This window comes from Lynx canadensis, chromosome C1, assembly GCF_007474595.2.
Source record: "Lynx canadensis isolate LIC74 chromosome C1, mLynCan4.pri.v2, whole genome shotgun sequence".
Lineage (NCBI taxonomy): Eukaryota > Metazoa > Chordata > Mammalia > Carnivora > Felidae > Lynx > Lynx canadensis.
In genome coordinates, this window is record NC_044310.1 from 148238885 (window position 1) to 148260152 (window position 21268).

General features: G+C 41.6%; 1 protein-coding gene across 4 annotated transcripts in view; it reads left to right on the forward strand.

Annotated features, from left to right (window-relative positions):
- TANC1 (tetratricopeptide repeat, ankyrin repeat and coiled-coil containing 1) overlaps window positions 1-21268 on the forward strand; it is a 240624-nt gene that overhangs the window by 145386 nt on the left and 73970 nt on the right. For all 4 annotated transcript variants that reach the window (XM_032594413.1, XM_030325447.2, XM_030325449.2 and 1 more), the window contains 3 exons: window positions 5208-5312; window positions 16349-16479; window positions 17523-17709. In XM_032594413.1, the coding sequence (XP_032450304.1) occupies window positions 5208-5312; window positions 16349-16479; window positions 17523-17709 (423 nt within the window). The remainder of the gene's footprint in view (window positions 1-5207; window positions 5313-16348; window positions 16480-17522; window positions 17710-21268) is intronic.

The window sequence follows — 21268 nt, forward strand, 5'->3', positions numbered from 1 at the left end:
CCTTAAGAATTATACTAAATGTATTCTGCCTGTGCTCTATAAGTGGGACAACAAAGCCTGGATGACAGGACTTCTGCTTCTGTTTACGACATGGTTTACTGAATATTTTTTTAATGTTTGTTCATTTTTGAGACACAGAGTGTGCACAAGCTGGGAGGGGCAGAGAGAGATGGAATCCAAAGCTGACTCCAGGCTCTGAGCTGTCAACACAGAGTCCAATGCGGGGCTCGAACTCACAGACCACAAGATCATGACCTGAGCCAAAGTCAGACACTCAACCAACTGAGCCACGCAGGCTCCTTGGTTTACTGAATATTTTAAGCCCACTGTTGAGATCTGCTCAGAATAAGATTGCTTTCAAAATACTTCTGCTCATTTACAATTCCCATGGTCACTCAAGAGCTCTGATAGAGATGTACAACAGGCTTAATGTTGTTTTCATGACTGTTAACATGGTGCTCATTTTGCAGCCTGACCAAGGAGTAATTCCAACTTTTAGGTCTTATTTAAGAAATATGTTTTGTAAGGCTATCAATCCCTCAGATAGTGATTCCTCTGATGGATCGGGCAAAATAAATTGAAAACCTTCTGGAAAGGGTTCACCATTCTAGATGTCCTTAAGAATATTTGTGATTCATGGGAAGAGGTCAACATATCAACATGAACAGGAGTTTGGAAGAGGCTGATTCCAACCTTCAGCAATGACTTTGAGAGTTCCAAGACTTCAGTAGAGGAAGTAACTGCAGATGTGGTGGAAACAGCAAGACAGCTAGAATTAGAAGTGGAGCCTGAAGATGGGACTGAATTGTTGCAATCTCATGATACAACTTTAATGGATGAGGAGTTGATTTTTATGGATAAACAGTTTCTACTCCCCATGAAGATACTGTAAATATTGTTAAAATGACAACAAAGGATTTAGAATATTACATAAACTTAGTTGATAAAGTAGTAGCAGTATTTGAGAGGTTTGACTCTAATTATGAATGAAATTTTGTGGGTAAAATACTATTAAACAGCATCACATATAGAGAAATCATTCATGGAAGAGTCAATTGATGTGGCAAACTTCATTGTTGTCTTGTGTTAAGGAATCGCCACAGCCATCCTAGCCTTCAGCAACCACCACTGTGATCTGTCCACAGCCATCAACGTCAAGGCAAGACCTTCCACCAGCAAAAGGATTACTAATCACTGAAAGCTCGGATGATAGTTGACATTGTTAACAGTAAAGTAATTCTTAAAAAAAAAAAAAAAGCACTATTTATTTTGAGACAGAGAGCATGTGTGTGAGCAGGGGAGGGAAAGAGAGAGAGAGAGGGAGAAAGAGAATCCCAAGCAGGCTCTGGATCTCACAAACTGTGAGATCACGACTTCAGCTGAAATCAAAAGATGCTTTGGACTGAGCCACCCAGGCACCCCAATAAAGTAATTCTTTTTTAAAAAAATTTTTTTTAATATGAAATTTATTGTCAAATTGGTTTCCATACAACACCCAGTGCTTATCCCAAGTAATTCTTAATTAAGGTATGTACATTGTTTTTAGACATAATGCTATTGCACATGTGACAGACTACAGTGTATACATAATTTCATATGCACTAAGAAACAAAAAATTCATTTGACTCAATTTATTGCAAGATCTGCACTATCTCATGTAAGCCTGTATTCATTTCATAATGTTCAACTCCTAGTAAAAGGGGTGATCAGAGACAAATAAATATGAATAAAATATTTGTTGACTCTGCTAAGTCCATGGATGACCAGGTGATGGTAGAAGTTTCCCCTGCTCTGGCCTTTTCTAGGACTGCATGTTTTATCTGGGTTTCCCACTTTTATAAGTACTGAGTGGTGGTTGAGTACATGGACTTACTGAGTGGTGGTTGAGTACATGGACTTCAAACCTGCATGGACCACAGAACTATTTGAATTCCTGTTTTGCCATGTGTGGGCTATGAGCAACTTGTTTAACTGATTTGAGCTTCGGTTTCCTGACCTAAAAATGGAAATAGTGCTTTTCTCCCAAAGTTATTACCATTGAATGAATTAATGTATGTTAGTGCTTAGCCTTGTGGGTCCACTGAATACACGTTTTATTTCCTTTGGTATATTCTATGTCTCCTTTCCTATCTTGCATCCCTGTTTACTGTGCCAGGCACTGTGCCAATCCTGGGAATCCGTTCCACCTGGTCTCTGCTCTCATGGATGTTCCCCTTGGAGCAGGAGGCTTACGTGTTCATCTTTTAGCTCTGGGGTATTACTGAGGTCCAAGTTGGGGGAGGCTAGGGACCATGTTTGAATCCAGGTTTGCCCAATTCCAGACGCTCTGCTCTTAATTCCCTCACTCCTCAATGTTGAGTATTTCTTATCATTAGCAATTGACCTGTGAACAAAATACAGTCCTAGACAATTGAAAGGATGGGCATGGATGCTTTCTGAAGGCTCTGGATGATGTTTCTGGGTGACGTTGGGGTTCGATGTTCCAATCATTCATAAAACCATCCATGTGAAACCATTCATATTTCATCCATGTGAAATTTTAAGAGAGTACTTACTGTAGCCCACATTTTAAGAGAGTACTTACTGTTAGAAAATATTTTTGAAGGACATGCGGGGTAGGTAGATTGGAACCTGGAAATAGATCTGATTAGATTTGCTGTTCCTTATACTCTGAAGAGTTAAGGTGAGCAGAAATTTATAGGTGTCTCTTGAGCAATGGCATGCTGGTTGGGGCAGTTTGAATCACTGGACAATAATAGTAAAGGGCTTTACTTCTTTATTAGGGCAGATGATGGGGGAAGAGACGCCAGCCATCTCTTTTACCGTAGATAATAGGTCAGGAACCAAAAGTGTAGAAAGGTTCTCATGTTTGTCCTGGTTCCATTTCTTCCTGCCCTGTTAGGGCCCTTTCTTCTAGTTTCTGGCTCCTCTATAGCAAATACTTTTTAGTATCCCCTTACCCTCCCCGCCTTCCTCCCCTACCAGTCTTCTCTCCATGCATATTTGTGTACAGATATGTGTATTTTTAGATAAAATCTGAATGATGCTTTGTATTCTGTTGTATAGCCTACATCTTCCATTCATATTGTGAGCAGGTCCTCCCTCTTCCCCCATAAGCATTCCATTTTAACCTTTGAAAAATCCTCTTTCTGACAGGGTTACATAAATTATGGAGATAGCCATGTGATTAAATGCTGTGTTAGCCATTTAAAAACCATGGTTTCTAAAGTTTGAAATAATAGCCCTATTTGTCAAGTACCATAAGCTTCTTTGATAACGTAGCCTGTTTTAATCTGTAGTACACTGTAGGTGGCAGGGAGTTGGATTATTTTTATACTGATGTAGATGCTCTTGCAGTAAGCCTTTAGATGGCAGCATCTCTCACCACAAACCATATTCTGACCGGAACTGCTCAGACTCCTAAGATGTTTGACACAGAAGGGTGCTCAGGATGTGCCCGATTCACCACCTCAGTGTGCCGTGACAGAGCCGAGACCCCAGAGAGTCAGGGCTATGGCTCAGGGCTGAGCAGGAGGGGGGGCTGTCGACCCATCTGCCACTCTTTCCACCATCCTGTCCCTTACTGGTGTGAAATGTTCCCTGCCTTTGTGGCCTTGTTAAAAGCACACTTTAAGGCAACCAAGGAAAATGAGAGTAAAGTGGGTGATTCTGGAACAAATGTGATGTTTGAAAGGAATAAAATAGGCACTCTTTTTTTAAGTTGCTTTATTTAAATACAATTCACATATACAATTCACTCCAAGTGTACCCTGTAGAAGTTTTTAGTATATTCCTAAGTTCATGCAGCCATCACCACTAATTTTAGGACATTTTTATCACTCCAGAAAGAAGTCTGATACCCCTTAGTCATTAGCCCACAAGCCTGCATATCCCCCAGCTCCTGAAAATCATTCATACTTGGTTTCTATAAATTTATCTATTCAGGGGGTGCCTGGGTGGTTCAGTCAGTTAAGCATCCGACTTCAGCTCAGGTCATGGTCTTGTGGTTCATGAGTTCCAGCCCCGCATCAACCTCTCTGCTGTCAGCACAGAGCCTGCTTCAGATCCTCTGTCCACCTCTCTTTCTGCCCCTTCTCCACTGATTCTCTCTCTCTCTCTCTCAAAATAAATAAACTTAAAAAAAAAAGTTTAAAAACAATAAATAAATTTACCTATTCTGGATAATTCCACACTAGTGGACTCCTACAATATGTGATCTATGGGGACTGGCTTCCTTCCCTTAGCATAGTGTTTCATGCTGTAGCATGAATCAGTACTCCATTCCTTTTTATTGCCCAATAAGATTCCACTGTATAGGATATCACATTTTATAAGTAGTTGATGGACACTTGGCTATTGATAGTGCTACTGTGCGCACAAGTATACAAACTTCTGTGTGGACGTGGTGTGAACATAGAGGTGGAATTACTGGGTCATACAATAACTGTTTAACTTCTTGAGGAACTACCAAACTGTTTTCCAAAGTGGCTGCACCTGTACATTGCCACCACCAATGTGCGTGAGGGGGTCTATCCGTTCTTACTGAGAATTCCAGATTTTCTGATGATAATTTGAGGTTGAGGGGGAGGTAAGAGATTGGACTCACGGGCTCTCTTGTGTCCCCACTTGCCTGCTGCACTGGCCGCTGTGCTTTTCTGAAGGTGCCTCTGTCATGTGCCAAGAAAACCATCACCTTCTGTGCCCCACACAATTGCCGTGCGTCACCAGTCTGATAAAATGCCTGCTCTCTGTGGTCGCTCAGAGTGTGTTGATCTTTCAGGCTGGCTGTTAGTAATCCTTGCCTCCTGACTTTGGAGATACCAAGCAACCCAACCATCTTTGTCCCAGTTAGAGACAAATTCCAAATAAAAAACCCTTTGCCAAAAGCTGTCCAGGTTTGAACATGTCAAAATCACTCACTTGATGTACACCAACGACAGCTGTAGAAACTTCATAGCAAAAGAGCGGCTTTTGTTTTTGTCAGAGTTTACATTCTCGAAACTGAGCTTACCCATTTCTTCTTTGGCAGCTCAGACTGGACATTCCCGTGTCTGTACTGAAATGACCGTGTGTGTATTCAAGGGAGGAGAAGGGGCCGGCTCTTCCTTTAGGCATATTTGGGTCCTGGTGAGGACACACACTGTACATTCTGAAGCTTTGTTTGCGTCTGGAAAAAATTAGCCACACTCAGATCTTTTCCACTGCAGGACCCGTCAGGAAGCCCAAGTATGTGGAAAGCCCCAGAGTGCCTGGAGATGCAGTTATAATACCGTTCAGAGAAGTGTCCAAGGCAGCAGAGCCCAATGAGAATGGTAAGAATGTGTTTTCAATAATTCCCCCCTCCTAAAGATTTTACATAATGACACTCCATTTCTGAGTGAAACTTGAGTGCCTCTTGTAGGAGGAAGCTTTGCCAAACTGAATGTATTTGGGAGATTTTTTTCCCCTTTTGCAGTTATACAGATCTGTTTAGCTAATGTAAATTCTTGGAGTTATATACACAGTATAGGAATAGTTGAGTGGGTGCATATGCATTGTTTAAGGGTTGAGTCTTCTTTCCTCTCAATTTTGACCTCCCCGGCTTGGGGGGGGGGGGGTAAGTGGGAATAAGGAAAGCCCGCCAGAAGATTGCTTCCGGCGCTCTTTTGTTTTTTGTTTTTGTTTTTTTTTTTTTTTTTTTGCTACTCCGTCGTTTTAGAGTATTCAACAGGCTTTGGCTGAAAAGCTAGCACTTTCACTAGACAAGTTTCTGATAACTAGCTTTCTTAAAAGCATTTGATAGCTTTTGAAAGTTTTTTTTGTTTTGTTTTTTGTGTTTTTTTTGTGTGGTTTTTTTTTTTGTTTTTTTTTTTGTTTTTTTTTTTGTTTTTTTTTTTTTTTTAGATCTAAAGTTGTTCTTCAGGGAATGTTGAAGTAAGAGCCCCCCCCCCCCCAAAAAAAATCCAAATTAATTGAAATGTTTAGTAGAGATATTTTATATATTTCTTTTTTCCTAGATCTGGAAACATGTCTAACAGACATTACAAATGATAGCATTTCATAAATGTATCAAGAGTTCTTTATTTTTTTTTAATCAGTTTGGGAATTTACCTGTTTGTTCTTTTCTGGGGGTAGCAGAGGCTCCCCAAGTCACAACTCTGTGGGCTTTAATTTGAATGTTTTGAACTTGTATCTCATTTTCCTGCAGAAACTTGTGGTTAGGAATCCTGGCTCGTCTGGAGAAGCCCATTCTATCTTCAATGTCAATACTCTGTCATACAATGTCATACAACATCAATAGTTTGTGTAGTAATGCTGAAAGAGAAAACTCCCCCATATTTCTACTATGGGACATCTGGCATTTTCCTTGCCCCAGTTGTGGGTAGTCAGAAATATAGCTCTTTGATGTTGTAACTGCTGTGTGTGCATTTTGTGTTTCTGCTGATATATAGTATGGAGTGGTTCAGAGGAGGATATGGTAGGAAAATGGAATAGGATGGTGGTGAAAATAAACCTAAAAATGAGCTAAGAGGAGGAATTGGCAGAAGATAAAAATAAGAAGAGTTAGGATGGGTGGGAGATGAGACGGGGCCAGGAGCTGGGCATTCTGGGCAGGGAAGAGATACTGCTGCCTGTGTGTTAGCATGAGAAATTTTACCCTTTCCCTTCTGTCCAGACATCTAGCTGTTTGGTTTGGGTAAGAGGTTTATACTAAGACTTGTGCTGAGGAGGGACAAGGGTGCCACGGGAGTGGTGGTAAAGAGGGGAGAGTCCCCAGTGGTGTGTGGTTAGGATGGCCATCCTATAGACATGAAGACTCTCTTGGTGGTGAATTCACGTGTGCAGGGTGTCTACTTTTAGATCTGTTCTGTCATTTCTGTTCTGGGGGTTGAAAGGAAAATAAAAACCTGATCCTTTGAAGTGAATATCAATAGTCAAATTTGCCAAGCTGTTTGCCCATTTCAGAATAAGCCTCCCGTTACCCTCATCACCACCCACCAGAGCCTTTGAAGTTCTGGTTATTTATGCCCTTGGTGTTTTGGCTGGCCAAACACGGCCATGATGTTACCTTTCTCTCTCTGGTGGGGAATATCGCGGAGGTCCTGTTCTGTTGAGAGTTTAGGACTCCTTCTGGGATACGAATGGAGGAGAAATTTAAGAATTGTATTGGGCAAAGAAAAGATGTTATAAATAGCTCCCATTGTCAACTTTTCTCCTCTTGCCCAAGGCAGAATTGGCTGTCATTCTTGGGGGGAGGAGGCATTCTCGTGCCTGGCTGCCAGGTGAGCTAATTCAAGCGTAAAGATTGATATTGCTCCCGCAGCCTGCATTTTGCATGTGCCCTCACTGCTGAGACCCTAGCTCTCAGATTCAGCATCGTCAGTCTCCTAGTGGGCTGAAGTTTTGACATACCAAGTGGCTGTGAACATGGACCAGAAGTTTTGTCTACAGGTAGGGTACATTTTCTTCTTTTTAAGTGTCCAGAAAAAGAGAAAGAGGTAAAGTTGATGTTTGTAATCATGTGGTGTTGTGTGGATAGCCATGAAGGTGTGGAAGCCCCAGCAGTTAGCTGTTGGTTCCTGAGAAAGTGGTCGCTTAACACAATTTAGCTTGGCAATTAGTAAAGGATGGTGTATTTTGTAATCCCCATGGAATCCTTTACATTTCAATAGCGTTAATTAAGTCTGCCATATTAAAGTGTAAATTTTATGTCCAGGTCAGTGAACCTAAAGGAGAGGCTGGAGCAAACTAAAACTAATTGAGTTTGGGTATTAACCCAAGCATGTACTGATGTATGGTGGACAAACCCTAATTTCTAGGGTTTAATATCAAACATCATCACTTAAATTTTAATTCAAAACTTGGTCTTACACTTTTCATATTTTCTTTGGGATTTTTTTTTTTTAATATCTTAAAATGCATTTTTGGACGCTGTTAATAACAAACAGCTCTTTGTGAAATGGTTTTGAAATTTCCCGTAGGCTCATGAAATATCAGGTTACTACTGAATATTTGAAATACCCTTCCCAGACTAAGCTGCCTTGTTTTATGGTTTAGCTACATAAATTCTTGATTCTTAGCTGTTTGAAATTTAAATCAAAGTAAAACAAAACCAACAAGCACTTTGAATTTGTTCATTAACTTGTAAGTAATTATAATTATGTGAAATTGCATATTTTAGCTACCTGGGGAGTGGGTTATATGATATGGACAGATGAATATTTTTATTATATACCAAGAATCTATTAAAGTTTACATTCACCTGGAAACATCTTTAGAAAAAGATACTTTATTTAATAAGATTTTAAAATATTTTGGAAAAATAGCATTTTCTACTCTGGGAAAAAAGAGTGACTTAATGAGCTCCTCAAACAGAATACAATCCCCTTTTTTCCTGTCAAATGGTTCTAATAACCTGTGTGTGTCATACAGAATATGGTCTTTACAAATAAGCTTCCTATTGCTAAACCAACATATTGTTTACGGGGAGAATGTCATTTACCCACAAGACAATACTTCTGCCTTAAGGGGGAAATAAACCCCAGATAAATTAGAGAGGATTATTAAATTATAATAGGATTCACAGCTATGTTTCTTTGAATTAGGGGCAACCATAATCCGTTTAGGTTTGCTTCCATCTGTCATTAGCTACTTGAGCAAGCTTTGATGGGGAGGGGTGAGAAAATTTTAGTCTAATGAGTCATTGCTTGGTGAAGATCAATCTCAAAACATGATGAAACTTCTCACCTGGCAGTATAGTTAGGAAGTAAAATGAGCATGTATGAAACAGCAGAATAATTACATGCACAACTATCTTGGGGGGAGTAAGGCTTTTTTTTAGATTTGTTTAAATACTGGTGCCTGATGTTTTTGATTATTTCAGATGTTCAAAAAGATGTAGAGAATGAAAAGCTATAAAGAACATGGCACCTATCTACCTACTACTCAGTTTAAGAAATAAAACATAACTATATTTCCTCCTGATCATATTCCCCTTCCTTTACCAAGAGGTAACCTCGCTTCTGCTAATTTAATTTTCAGCCTCTTAGAATAGTGGTAGGCCATTTGACCAATAGTTGAATAAGGTTTTAGTTAGATGAAAGCATAGAAGGAAGATGTGCCTTGTATGTGCTATGGAAGAGAGATTAGAGGTAGAGTATCCATTAATTCTGCATTTCCTTAAATAAATATTAATTAAATTCTGATGCTGTGAAATGCACTATGTTGGATGCTCTTTGAGATGGGCTATCAAGCATAGGTTCTTTCTTCATGGAGCCTTAGAGTCTGGTTGGGGTTTAAAGACCTATATACGCAGAGTGACTGTAACAGGAGAGGGAAGTAGTGTTGACTAATCCAAGCTGGTGTTGGGTGCCGGTGGGGGAGCTGAGCTGGGAAGGACTTGATTGCCTTAAGATTTACCTAGCAACAAAGTATAGAATGCAGTGGGGCACAGAAGAGACTAGGGTCAGGGAGATGGTTAGGAAGAGATGTCACTAGTTAGGTAAGACAGAGTAAGATCTCAAATGAGAACAGGATCAGGAAAGAAGGGGAGATGAGTAGGAAGATTCTTGAGAAATTGCATGGACCTGGGAGCTGAAGACACAAGATGATGACTTCAAGGCTTTGAGGTGACATTAAGATGGCACTGAAAGAGAGGGAACCATCCGTTTTGGTTTGAGTTCAGTTTCAGGCACGTTGAGTTTGAGATGCTGGTGGAACATGTAGGCACCGGTGCCCACTGAACGACTGGAAACTCAAACTGGGTCTCAAGGAAAAGTTCTGGGTATGAGCTGGACTTCCTTTTGTTTGGAGGGAACGTGATGGAACGAGATGCGTTAGACTGGGAAAAAGGCCACTGAGAGGAGAGGACTGAGAAATTTTGGTATTTTATTCATGAGCTGTGAATTGGCTGAAAGAGGCATCAGCAAAAGGGTAGGATAAGAATCCTCAGGACCACACAGTAATTCTGAAAACCATGGATTTCCTCTCTGAGTGTCTGTTACGACAGTTGCCACTTTCCTCCTTGGAGGACAGAGTATTTGCAAGGTCAAAAATTATAGAAAAGTCAAAAGAGGAGATTGGTCATTTAAAAAGAAAAATATTACCGTGCCTTACAGGGCTGTTTCAGGAGGCTTGTGAATTTAAGTTGCAGGTAGGTGAAAGGGAAATGCAGTTGGTGAGTATAAACCATTGCCTTTTTACCCCAAGGCTTTGAGCAAGTAAGGGAAGATGAGAGATCAGTTAATAGGTTGAGAGACGTACATACACTAGTTTTTACTGATTTTAAAGGAAAGGGAGAACTTAGTACAGTTGAAGACTTAGAGTAGAGGTTCTCAAGGTATGGGCTGTGGACTTAGGAGCATCCCCAAGACCTTTACAGGGGTCTATGAAGTCAAAACTCTTTCCATAATGACATTAGGAATATACTTCCATTTCTCTTGCATTGACATGGGCACTGATGGTACAAAAGCAATTATTGGTGAGACTTCTGATGCCTTAGTGTGCATCGAGGTAGGGCCACCTGCTGTACTAGAGCTAGGAGTGCTATTTTTCACCACCATGCATTAGTATTAAAAATAATAACTCGCAGGGTAACATCCCTGACAAAGCACTGAAAATAAAAAATGTTACTAAATCTTGACCTTGACTGATCTTGTTAATAGTCTGTGTGATAAAATGGGAAGTCCCCATAAAGCAAGTCTGCTGCATGCTGAAGTATGATGGTTGTCCCAGAGAAAACCACTTGTGTGGCTGTTTGAATTGCAAGCTGACCTAGCCACTTTTTTTAATGGAACACCATTTTTACTTGAAAGAATGACTGGCAAGCCAGAGTTATTCAGAATTGGGTATTTGACACAACATTTTCTCAAAAAAGAACAAAATGAGCACATCCTTTCAATTAAAAAATAAAACTGACAGGGATTAGTTGCCAATGATAAAATATGACCTTTCAAGTTAAAAATCAGGTTTTTGGGATTTGCACTGGTCACGTTGAGTTTGATGGCTTCTCAGGACTTTTCATTTGAGATGAGATATTAATGAATGTGTTATTTTGGTATTGTATAATAAATGTGTCAGCACTTATAGGATCTGCGAAACTAATATTTTCCAAATCATCCAATGCATGATGTTAAGAAATCATGCATGGCTAACTAAGTCCATTTGAAGCTTATAACAGATCATGGACTTTTATTGTAACAGAGTGCAAAAAGTATATTGATACGGATTCAAAGTCAAAACTAGAACTAACCTTTAAGAAATTGCTCCTTGTCAAGTTTTGGTGAGGTATCAGAGAAGAATGTAATTAACTGAGAAGGTTCCTCCCTTTCCCAGCTGCATATCTCTCTGAGGCCACACATCTTCACATGCTTCACCCAAAAGAACATATCACAACAGATTAAATGCAGAAGCAGACGTGAGAATCTAGCTGTCTTCTGTTAAATCAGACATGAAAAAGAACTTGCAAAAGTGTAAAACACTGCCATTCTTGACTTTGAAAATATTTTGGGGGTGCCTGGCTGTCTTGGTCAGTAGAACATGTGACTCTTGATTTTGGGGTTATAAGTGTGAGCCTCACGTTGAGTGTAGAGATTAAAATCTTTGGGAAAACATTTTTTTAAATGTTTTTATTTATTTTTGAGAGAAAGAGAGAGCACAAGCAGGGGAGGGTCAGAGAGAGAGGGAGACACTGACTCTGAAGCAAGCTCTGGGCTCTTGAGCTGTCAGCACAGAGCCCTATGTGGGGCTCGAACTCAGCAACCACGAGATCATGACCTGAGCCAAAGCCGGATGCTTCACTGACTGAGCCACTCAGGCGCTCCCCCAAAATATTTTTTATTAAAAATGTTTAACATGTAAGTTTTACTAACTTAGAATGGATTAACATTGATTCTTAAAAATTCTTAGTTTTAATCTCTAATGTGATAAACATCAATAATTCATATATGCCAAAGCTCTTTGGGGTCCTCGTTTTTAAGAGTGTGACAAAAAGTTTGAGAACCACTGGCTGTGAGGAAGGAAAAGAAGACGGTGAAAATTTTTTAAAAAGATGAGAAAATTGATCCAGAGTCCAATAGTTATCTAGACTTGAGAGGATGAGGACTTGATAAGTGGCAGTATGACTGGAAAGAAAAAGGCTAATTCAGGAGACATTTTGAAAGAGGAAGTGGTAAGATTTGGTGACAGTTTTAATATGGGGTGAATGAGGTGGAGTGCTTAAAGACAACTTGTGCAATAACTATGTTTTTGTATTAAGGACTAGAAGCCAATTATTGACAGAGTCAGCTCAGGTTCACGGATAGATGCTCCTCTATAAATAACCGTTTTTGTAAATTCAATTTTCTAAATTGATTTTGGCTCAGGTCATGACCTCGTGGTTTGTGGGATCATGCCCCATGTCAGGCTCTGTGCTGACAATGTGGAGTCCGCTTGGGATTCTCTCTCTGCTCACACACAAGCATATGCGTGTGCTTGCTCTCTCTCGCTCTCTGAAATAAACTTAAAAATAAAAATGAAAGCAGTTAAGTGTGGGCCAACATGGAACAGTTTGATAATTAGAAAAAGGAAGGAAATTTGTTGTCATGAAGGAATAGTGAGTTCATAGAAAGTTAAATAAGGCAGAAGAATCATAAAAAACTATGTTTAATAGGTAAGAAAAATACAAGCACGTTGAATATAGATAGGAATCCATGACACCAGAAAATGAAATAATAGTGAGAAAGTGGGCTCTTGGTGTTAAAATTGGTAGAAATAATGACCAACTTTGATATCACATCTTATTTCAAAGATGCTTGGTGTGTAAGGTATTTTCTCATTTTTTCGTCTTCTTTGTTGTTGTTGTTATTATTATTATTATTATTATTATTAAGCTCACAACCTATAAGAAGTGGGTTATGGCTACTTCCCTCATGAAGAAATTGAGGGTGACAGAAGTTCACGCTGTAAGTGGTCCAGAATAGTTTTGGCCAGGAGAAGTCCTTTCTTCTGAGACTGTAGGGAAGGATAAGGGGATGGTTATAAGGGGCACAAGTGAATTTGAAGTGAGGATGGTGGTAATTGGGAAGGTGGTCCATTTATGGACCATACCTGAGGGTTGGTGCCCCAAATGTAGTCCAACAAGGTGTGGGTAGTTAACAAGAGACAAGAAGTGACCTGAAAAATTCTCTTTGCCTTCCTCCACTTGGTTATTTCATAATGGTGTCCTGTTGAAGATTCCATGAAAACATTACTGGGAAGGAATATCACTCCCCATTTGTCTAATAGAGTCCCAGGAAGTATGAGGCCAATTATCCTTTCGACTCCAAATGCAGCCATCATTAATTCCTTGGATATTTAAATCTGTGAGATATAAAGTGTTGCTAAGAGATGATGTCTCTCTAGTACTTATCCCACTTGTTTTGGGTAAGGTACACCTATTATTGATGAGTAATTTAGTATTAACTACATGAATGAAAATACTGCCATTTAGAGTATCTCATTGGATTTTGGTTTGGAGATAATTTTGTAGTAAGAATTAGTTCCAAGAACATCTTATCTTACTGTTCAGATCTCAGTATTTGTGATCGGCTGTGGAAGTAGAAATTCATTTTAATTTCACAGTCTAGTATACCAGCGTGAGTTCCCAGGCAACTCATCTCTCCCAAAATGGCACCATCACTCTTCACCCAGGGGTCCTTCTGCCAGAATGAAAAGTTCAGCCAGAGAGAAAGCTCTGTGCATTAGGGAGGGGAAAATGCAGACGGCTTGACATGGATTGAGGAATTCAGACTGAAGAGGGCTTCTGAGGGGAAGGTCACTAGAATGACATTTGAGAAGAGAGAATTATATGAAGAGACAGTTGGGAAGCTTTTGGACGAAATGAAATTGCAATGGCTTACTGGATGCTAAACCTGAAATAAAGGACATCTATTCATCCCGACTCCAGGTCAGGTTTGAGAACTTTAGGGGCATTCAAATCCAGGTTGAACGGTTAGGAGAACAAGTTGTTCATGAATTTGGAGGTGTCCTGTCAATTTAGACATTAAACCTGGAATTGCCATAGCTCCCAGCTTGTGGGCAAGGTTTAGATGAGGAGTTAATTGCCTTTGCATAAATACATATGTTTTAATGAAAACCTTGACAGTCTGGGGTGTCTGTCTACAGACACAGTGTGGAGGCAGCGTTGACTCCTCGGGGGGTAACCCCCCCTGCCAAGGACCTACATGGGTTACAGGGTCTCGGAAGGAGCCCCACGTGAACGATAGGCCGTGGCCTTGTTTGTCATCAGGGTAAATTTTGTGGCAGCCAAGCCTGTGCAGCTGTTCTCTGTGCCTCCACAGCAGCTGCCAACTGGGAGTAGTTTCTGGCACTTTCCCTGGAGTTTCAGGTCGAACCAGAAGCTAGACATTCAGACATTCAAGGGCACAGTCACAATTTGGTAGCTGTATAGAGATTGTTTTGAAAGGCAAGGGGGGGACGTGTAGTAGAAAAACTGCTGAGTTCTGGCCCCTTACCCTCTTCTTTCCCTTTCCATCTGCATCCTGTTCTCTCCCTTTGGTCCAGCTGCCACCTGAGATAAAATAGCTGCCCTGTCTGAGCCTTGGGGCGAGGCTGTTCTGAAGTGTTCTGATCCTGTTCTGAAGGGTTCAGCCCTTGGGTGTGCCTGGGTTTTACTGATTTGGTTTAGTTCCTGCCGCCTTTTCCCAAATGCCCAAGTGCCCTGGGAATCAAAATGTGGTTGGAAATCTCTGGTGGGAAGGGGCCTTTTGTAGAGTGGCCTTCTGGGTGTGGTTGACCCACCCTGGGGTGCTCTTTTACTCCGTTGGCTTGTGGCCGCTGCCCCTTCCTGTTACAGGTTTAACACAAATGATCCAGAAACATGCGGGCACTCTTAACCCAGAACAATCAGCCTTGGTTCTTTTACCCCTGTGGTTTTCTAGAGCAACTAAAAAACATCTAGGCTGGCAAACAGCAATTCTTACCACACACATTGGGAGTTCTGAGAGTAAGCAAGGGGTGGGATCCTTTTCCTTCCTTGAAGATACGACCAGCCTGGTTTTCCTTGTAGCTGCTATCCTGGGAGCATGACTGAGCAAAACTGATATGTGAGTGAGGATAATACAGATGGTCTTCTCAGCTCTACTTGTTTTGATTTTTGCGGTTCCTTAAAGAAGGCAAAGTTAGCATTGAACTTTGGTGGTGGAATTGTAGCTCAAAGGTAACACTGCTGTTTTGTTCTTTCCTCATGTTATCTTTCTAAGACTCACCTGCAGATTTCCACGTCTAGGAAAAATTGGTTCATGAATGTATAGGTCTGAGTCTCTAGACAATTAACAGAAAAGAACAAAACATTGAGTGAGAGTATTACAGGTTGCATATTGCTTTTTAAGTTCTAACATCTGTAAGCAGAGTTTGCTTTATATGTTTTTTGTTGTTTTAATTCCCTGATGGATGCTGATTTAAAAATACAGGAAAGGTGTTAGAATGGTGTGAATATCATTTCGTCACCCTTAATTAAGTTCCCTTAAGCCTTTGGATACAAGGTTAACCTGTAGCTCAACATTTAAACCCAACAACAGAATGTGTTTAAGTGGGAAAAATAAGATGGCCAGCCGGTCAGGGAGGCCAGAGGAAGGACAGGTTCTAAGCATGCCCTGTGACCTTCAGGTTAACTGTGCTTCCAGCATTACTGTGGAGTGTGCTGAGAACACAGCCTGATTTTTCTACATCCCCATGTAAACAGCAGAGTGTATTCTTGGGCCTGGTCCCCTGGGACACATTTTGCTGGGTTTTAAAATCTTTGTTTCAGAGTGGATTCCTGACAATTGACCCTTGAGTTGGAGTCCTGGCTTTGACTTTTGACTGCGGTGGGAATGGGATATGCACAGGACATTTCCACCAAAGTAGTAATGCCCCTGTCTTGGTTAATAAGAGCTGAGATTTCAGGTGTACCCCAATGTTTAAGTAGCCGAGGTCTCTGCCAGTATGCCACTGGGGTTTAACTTTATTTCAGCCTCCTGTGGGCGTTGGCCACCCTATGCTTTTAAAGAGTTAAGATGAAGGGCAGGCCTCTTTCTGCCTTTAGTGTCTGATGTATCCCTTTTTCACAGGACCTGGAAATAGGAATTGCTATCCTATAATCACACTGTGTTCTGATTCAGGTCAAATACTTCACTCTTTGCACTTGGAGTTTCTCTTTTACTGTTTTCTTAACCTGTCACAGCCTCTTAATTAGAATGTATTGCTTGAGGACAGGCAGCATTGTCAAACTTTGTGCATTTTATAAAAATACACAAAAGCCCCAGACAAGCAGCTGCAGCGCGGACTCCTCCAGATGCAAACCTGAAATTCCCCAGAGGGGCATCTTCATTGTTTTCTCTCTTTGTTCCAGAAGCAAAGGCCGATAATGAACCGAGCTGTTCGCCGGCAGCTCAAGAACTGTTGACAAGGCTGGGATTTTTACTGGGAGAAGGGATCCCAAGTGCCACACACATAACCATTGAAGAAAAAAATGAAACCATGGTAATGCCTGAGGAAGACCCTGCATGTCCTACCTGCTCAGAGGATGAACGAAGGCATAACCGTCTTCTCCCCCTCCCTGAGTGAGGAAGTCCCTGTTCAGTCCATGAGTCTGGGCTGTTGTGTATTCAAGTTTACTTCGACAGTTTGTGATTTCTGCAGTGGGGAGGTGGGGAGAGGCAGAAGGGCGCAGAACTGAAGAAAATGTCCACATTAACCTTCAGGTCACTACCCAGGCAAGGGTAGCTAAATGAATTTAAGTGGCTGCAAGAATCTCGTAGTCATGATACTACTTTTATCTTTATAACACCATTCTTCTCAGCTGGCTGCTTTGGGATGTGCTTTCCTGCGCTTTTTCGTGGTGGGGGTTTTGGAGGGTCAGCGGGGTGAGGAAAAGATTTGTAGGAGATGAGGCAGAGACAAAATAAGAGGAGATCAAATGGTTCCTGCATGGGAGAGCACGCTGCATCCTAGTGAATGGCAGCCTGCCACTTCCCATTCGAGATGTATATGTCTGCATGGCCGTGAGGGGCCAGAGCCTCTGCCCCCTGGGAGGGTCTCTGCCAGGGTATCACACACTGATTGAGATTGCAGTGGCCATCAGCCTCCTTGCCCTGACCGCAGAGCCCATAAATCTTCAGGAATTGAATCAGGCTGCAGTGCTCGTGAAACATTACAAAAACAGAGTTCCCAGATTTTCCGTACAGAGGTCAAAGAACCCATTTGTCTTCTGCAGACTTTAAATGAAAGGAAGTCTGCCTGCTTGCTATTTCTGTTTTATGAATGTGCATTCCCACTAAATTATTTCTAAGACTGCCCTTTTAATTAAAAAAAAAAAAAAAAGAAATCACAAGGGAGGGGGACAGAACAAGGATATTTCTCTTCTAAAATTTGGAAGACCACATACATATTAAGCTCCCTAGTTTTAAAAAGCTGTTTTCCATGTTCCTGTTTTGAGTTTTATCGCTGTCGCACCAGAAACAAAAGACTGTGTAGCAGCATCCTGTGTAAAGCCGTGCTAACTCCTCCTTCCGTTCGTCTTGCAGTGCACAGCTCTAAGCCAAGGCATCAGTCCTTGCTCCACACTAACAAGCAGCACCGCATCTCCTAGCACCGATAGCCCCTGCTCAACCTTGAATAGCTGTGTCAGCAAGACCGCAGCCAACAAAAGTCCCTGTGAGACCATTAGCAGCCCTAGTTCCACCCTGGAAAGCAAGGACAGTGGAATTATAGGTAAGAAGCACACGACTCGGTAATGTAATGGCTCCATGTACGTCAGCCAGAGCATTCACCGGGCACTTCTTAAGAGGATTTTAGCATGGTCTGTGAAGGTCAGTCTGCCAGGGCCCGCCTTGTTCTTCACAGACCGCGCTGGCTCCATGTGCAGCCGAGAGGATAAAGCATCAGCTTTTACATTCCTTGGTGTTTATTTATTTATTTATTTATTTTCATAACACTGGGTTCATTTGGTTAAAAAATTTCCAGATCAGATCTGGCCTGTGAAGTTACAAAATTTTACCTCTTCATCGATTAATTCCATTTGTTGGGGATCTCATCCCACGAAGACATACACCAGGGCAATAAAATCCCTGCATATTGAGGCGTCGTCCTACCTCAATCTCAAGGTCATTTATTTCCTCACTTATTTCCAGGCGTTCTTTAGTTTCTTTTAATGGTATCTGACTGCTTGTTTTGAGGCCAGAATTTTGTAAGGATATCCATCCTGTGCCCCACACACCCACACAGTAGGTATGGGTGTCCTAAACTGTGGGTCAGGAGACACAGATTCTAGTACTGACTCTTAGGATGCTTAGCTGGATAATCACTTGCATAACATTTGAGTTCTTTGCACACTTCTTTCCTTCTCTGTAAAAGTAAGGATTCTGATTAGTTCAGTAGATTCTAGTCCCAGATGCACATTAGAATCAACTGGGAATTTAAGAGCCCTTGTTTTTACATCTTACCCCAGACAAGTGTGCCTTTATGTTTTTGCAGTTGGGGTTGGACACCTGTGTGTCTCAGGTGTCCAGCTTGGTGCCTTTCAGATAACAGACATGTGGGACCACTGGATGGATTGTCCGGGCCTTCCTGTGCTCCAGCATTGTGCTGCTGTTGAACAATATTCAGCTCTACTGAACATTCAGTTCCTTCCCTTTTTCTGAGTTACGCACATGTCTTTGAGGAGTATTTTGCATTTTAAGTAAGTGGACTGAACCTCACTTACTTCCACATTAGAATATAATTAAAGGGAATGACATTTGAGCTCCTTATTTTCTTTAGTCACCTTCTATTTCTTTCAAGTGTAATTTGCAAAACCAAGTTGCAGGTTCATGCACTGTATATTTTGGAGATTGCCCCAGAAGACCTGTGAGATCCCCGATGTAGACCTCACTGCAGCTTTCTGAGGGGCCCTCTGCATAAGGACGGCAGCCCGTGCCCTCAGTCTTCACTTGTTTCAGGCTCTCCAGTAGGTTTTCATTTCCTGCAGTTTTAATTGTCGTACTGAGATGCACTCACATGTCACAGCATTCACCCATTTAGACCACTCAACAGTTTTAGGTCTGCTCAAAGGCGTGCAACTATTACCACCATCTGATTTCAGAACATTCTCACCCCAAAAAGAACCGTGTAGCCATTAGAAGTCACACTGCATTTCCTCCACACCCCTAGCCTCACTTGTCCAGTAGTCTGCTTTCTGTCTCTGTTGATTAGTTCTGGACATTTCATTAAAATGGTGGCTTGATGGGGCACCTGGGTGACTCAGTTCGTTAAACGTCCGACTCTTGGTTTCGGCTCACGTCATGATCTCACAAATTTGAGCCCTGCATTGGGCTCTGCGCTCCCATGCACCATGCAGAGCCTGCTTAGGATTCTCCCTCTCTCTGCCCCTCTCCCCCTCCCTCTCTTTCTCTCTCTCTTTATGTCAAAATAAATAAATAAACATTAAAAAAATAAAAAATTAAATGGGGGCTTGAGGTTTCTGTAGCAAATTTAAATTCTTTCACTCAGTTTTAAGCCCTTACAGTGAGCTTATTCTACTGATTTCCTGTTCTCTCCTCACTCTACTTCCCTACCTACTGTTTAGGTCAACTAATTTTCCCCAGTGTTACTTCTGTCCTCACACCCTCTCTCTGTGCTGTCCATCACTAATGGGTCTCTGGTATTCTGCGGTAGCCAGTTGACTTCCTTTACAGCATTCTTCACCCTTCTGAAATGTCCTCTCATCCATAGTTTACCTTCCTTCAGAAGAGGAGTTGGTCAGTGCTACAGTTTTTTGGGATAGCCTTTCTCTTTTCATGAAATGATCTGCCTTTGGCCTTACATGCCTCTAATTATAACCAAGCCAGTTTCTTGTTTTGACAGAAACTTTTTCAGTGACAGAAAATGACCTTCATTCATTTATTCATTCCTCCTGCTCTCTGTCTCTCTCTCTCTCTTGTTGAGATACAGTGCTGCAGTTTTAAAAGTGTTCTATTTTTTGTTTTTTTATTTTGGGGGTGGGGGGTCATGCACATGTGGGCAGGAGAGGGAGCAGAAAGAGAAAGAGAAGGAGAGAAAGAATCCCAAGCAGTCTCCATGCCCAACGCAGAGCCCAACACACAGGGCTCCATCCCAGGACTGTTAGATCATGACTTGAGCTGAAATCAAGAGTTGGACACTCTGTTGACTGAGCCACCCAGGTGCCCCTAAAAGTGTTGTAAAGAGTGGAAAGAAAAGTTGCTGGTTTTGTTTTCTGTCGTGTCATTGAGAGATTGAGCTGCAGGAATACCAAGGCTCTTAATTAGTACTTGCAAAAGTACAGTTCTATCCAATCCCAGACTGGTTAGACCTCCTATCATATGCTCTCCATAGCACCTCAGTATTTTCCTGTAATTTACTTGTTCTGGTTTTGTTGTTTATTTTTGTCTCCATATGAATGGAGAGCGGTCCTCATTTATGTTATTCCAGCTGTCTACTGGGCTCCTAGCATGGTGTTGGGAATGAGAATTTAAGGAAGAATTGTTGCCACTATCAAGTTGCATCAAAGGAAGGAATGTTTAATTGCTTTTGAAAGAAGCTATGCAGTATTCCCATTCCAAGTTGGCATTGTCACATCTTTTAATGTTTGTCTTGTCGTTAAAGTTAAATGACACGTTTCATGTCACTGAGGCTGTCCTTCATTCCTTGGCTCCAGTCAGACACGTTCCCTTAACTCAGCTTTGCATGAAAAATGGTGACCATTGAGATGAAGTGTTAGTCATTAGGCAGTGTACATCCATTTTTCACAGAAGACCCCCAGCTTTGGAAATTGTTCTTCTTACTGCCTTAGCTGATCTTCTGCAGGGAGTGAGGACTGTAGGCGGCTGAGAGGGAAACACTGCTGGGGACAATGTTCCTCTGTTCACTCTCCTTCCATGACCTGCAGAACTAGAACCTGTTGCCAAGGGATATAGGAGAGGGTGTGGTAGGGAGGAGAAGGGGGGAAAAAGCAAGTATTTCCTCTCTAGGCAGACTAGCCACACCTCTTTGAAGAGGCAGGATTGGTGGGGCCAGAGGAGGCAGAGTGCTTCCTTCTGAATTAATTCAGGGCATGCAGGTTTCATGGCCTCATCACAGAGCAGGGATCTGTGACTCAGTTGTGGTTTTGTGATTGCTGGGGGTGGCGTGTGTGCTTTATCTACCTGAGGAGCATGACTGTTTTTATAAGGTGTAGCCTGGGAACAGCAGCCTTTAGGCATCTTAAGTGTTCAACAGAGTAAAATATTCAAGAACACAGTGATCTAAATGGGTAATGATGAAGGTGAGCTACCTT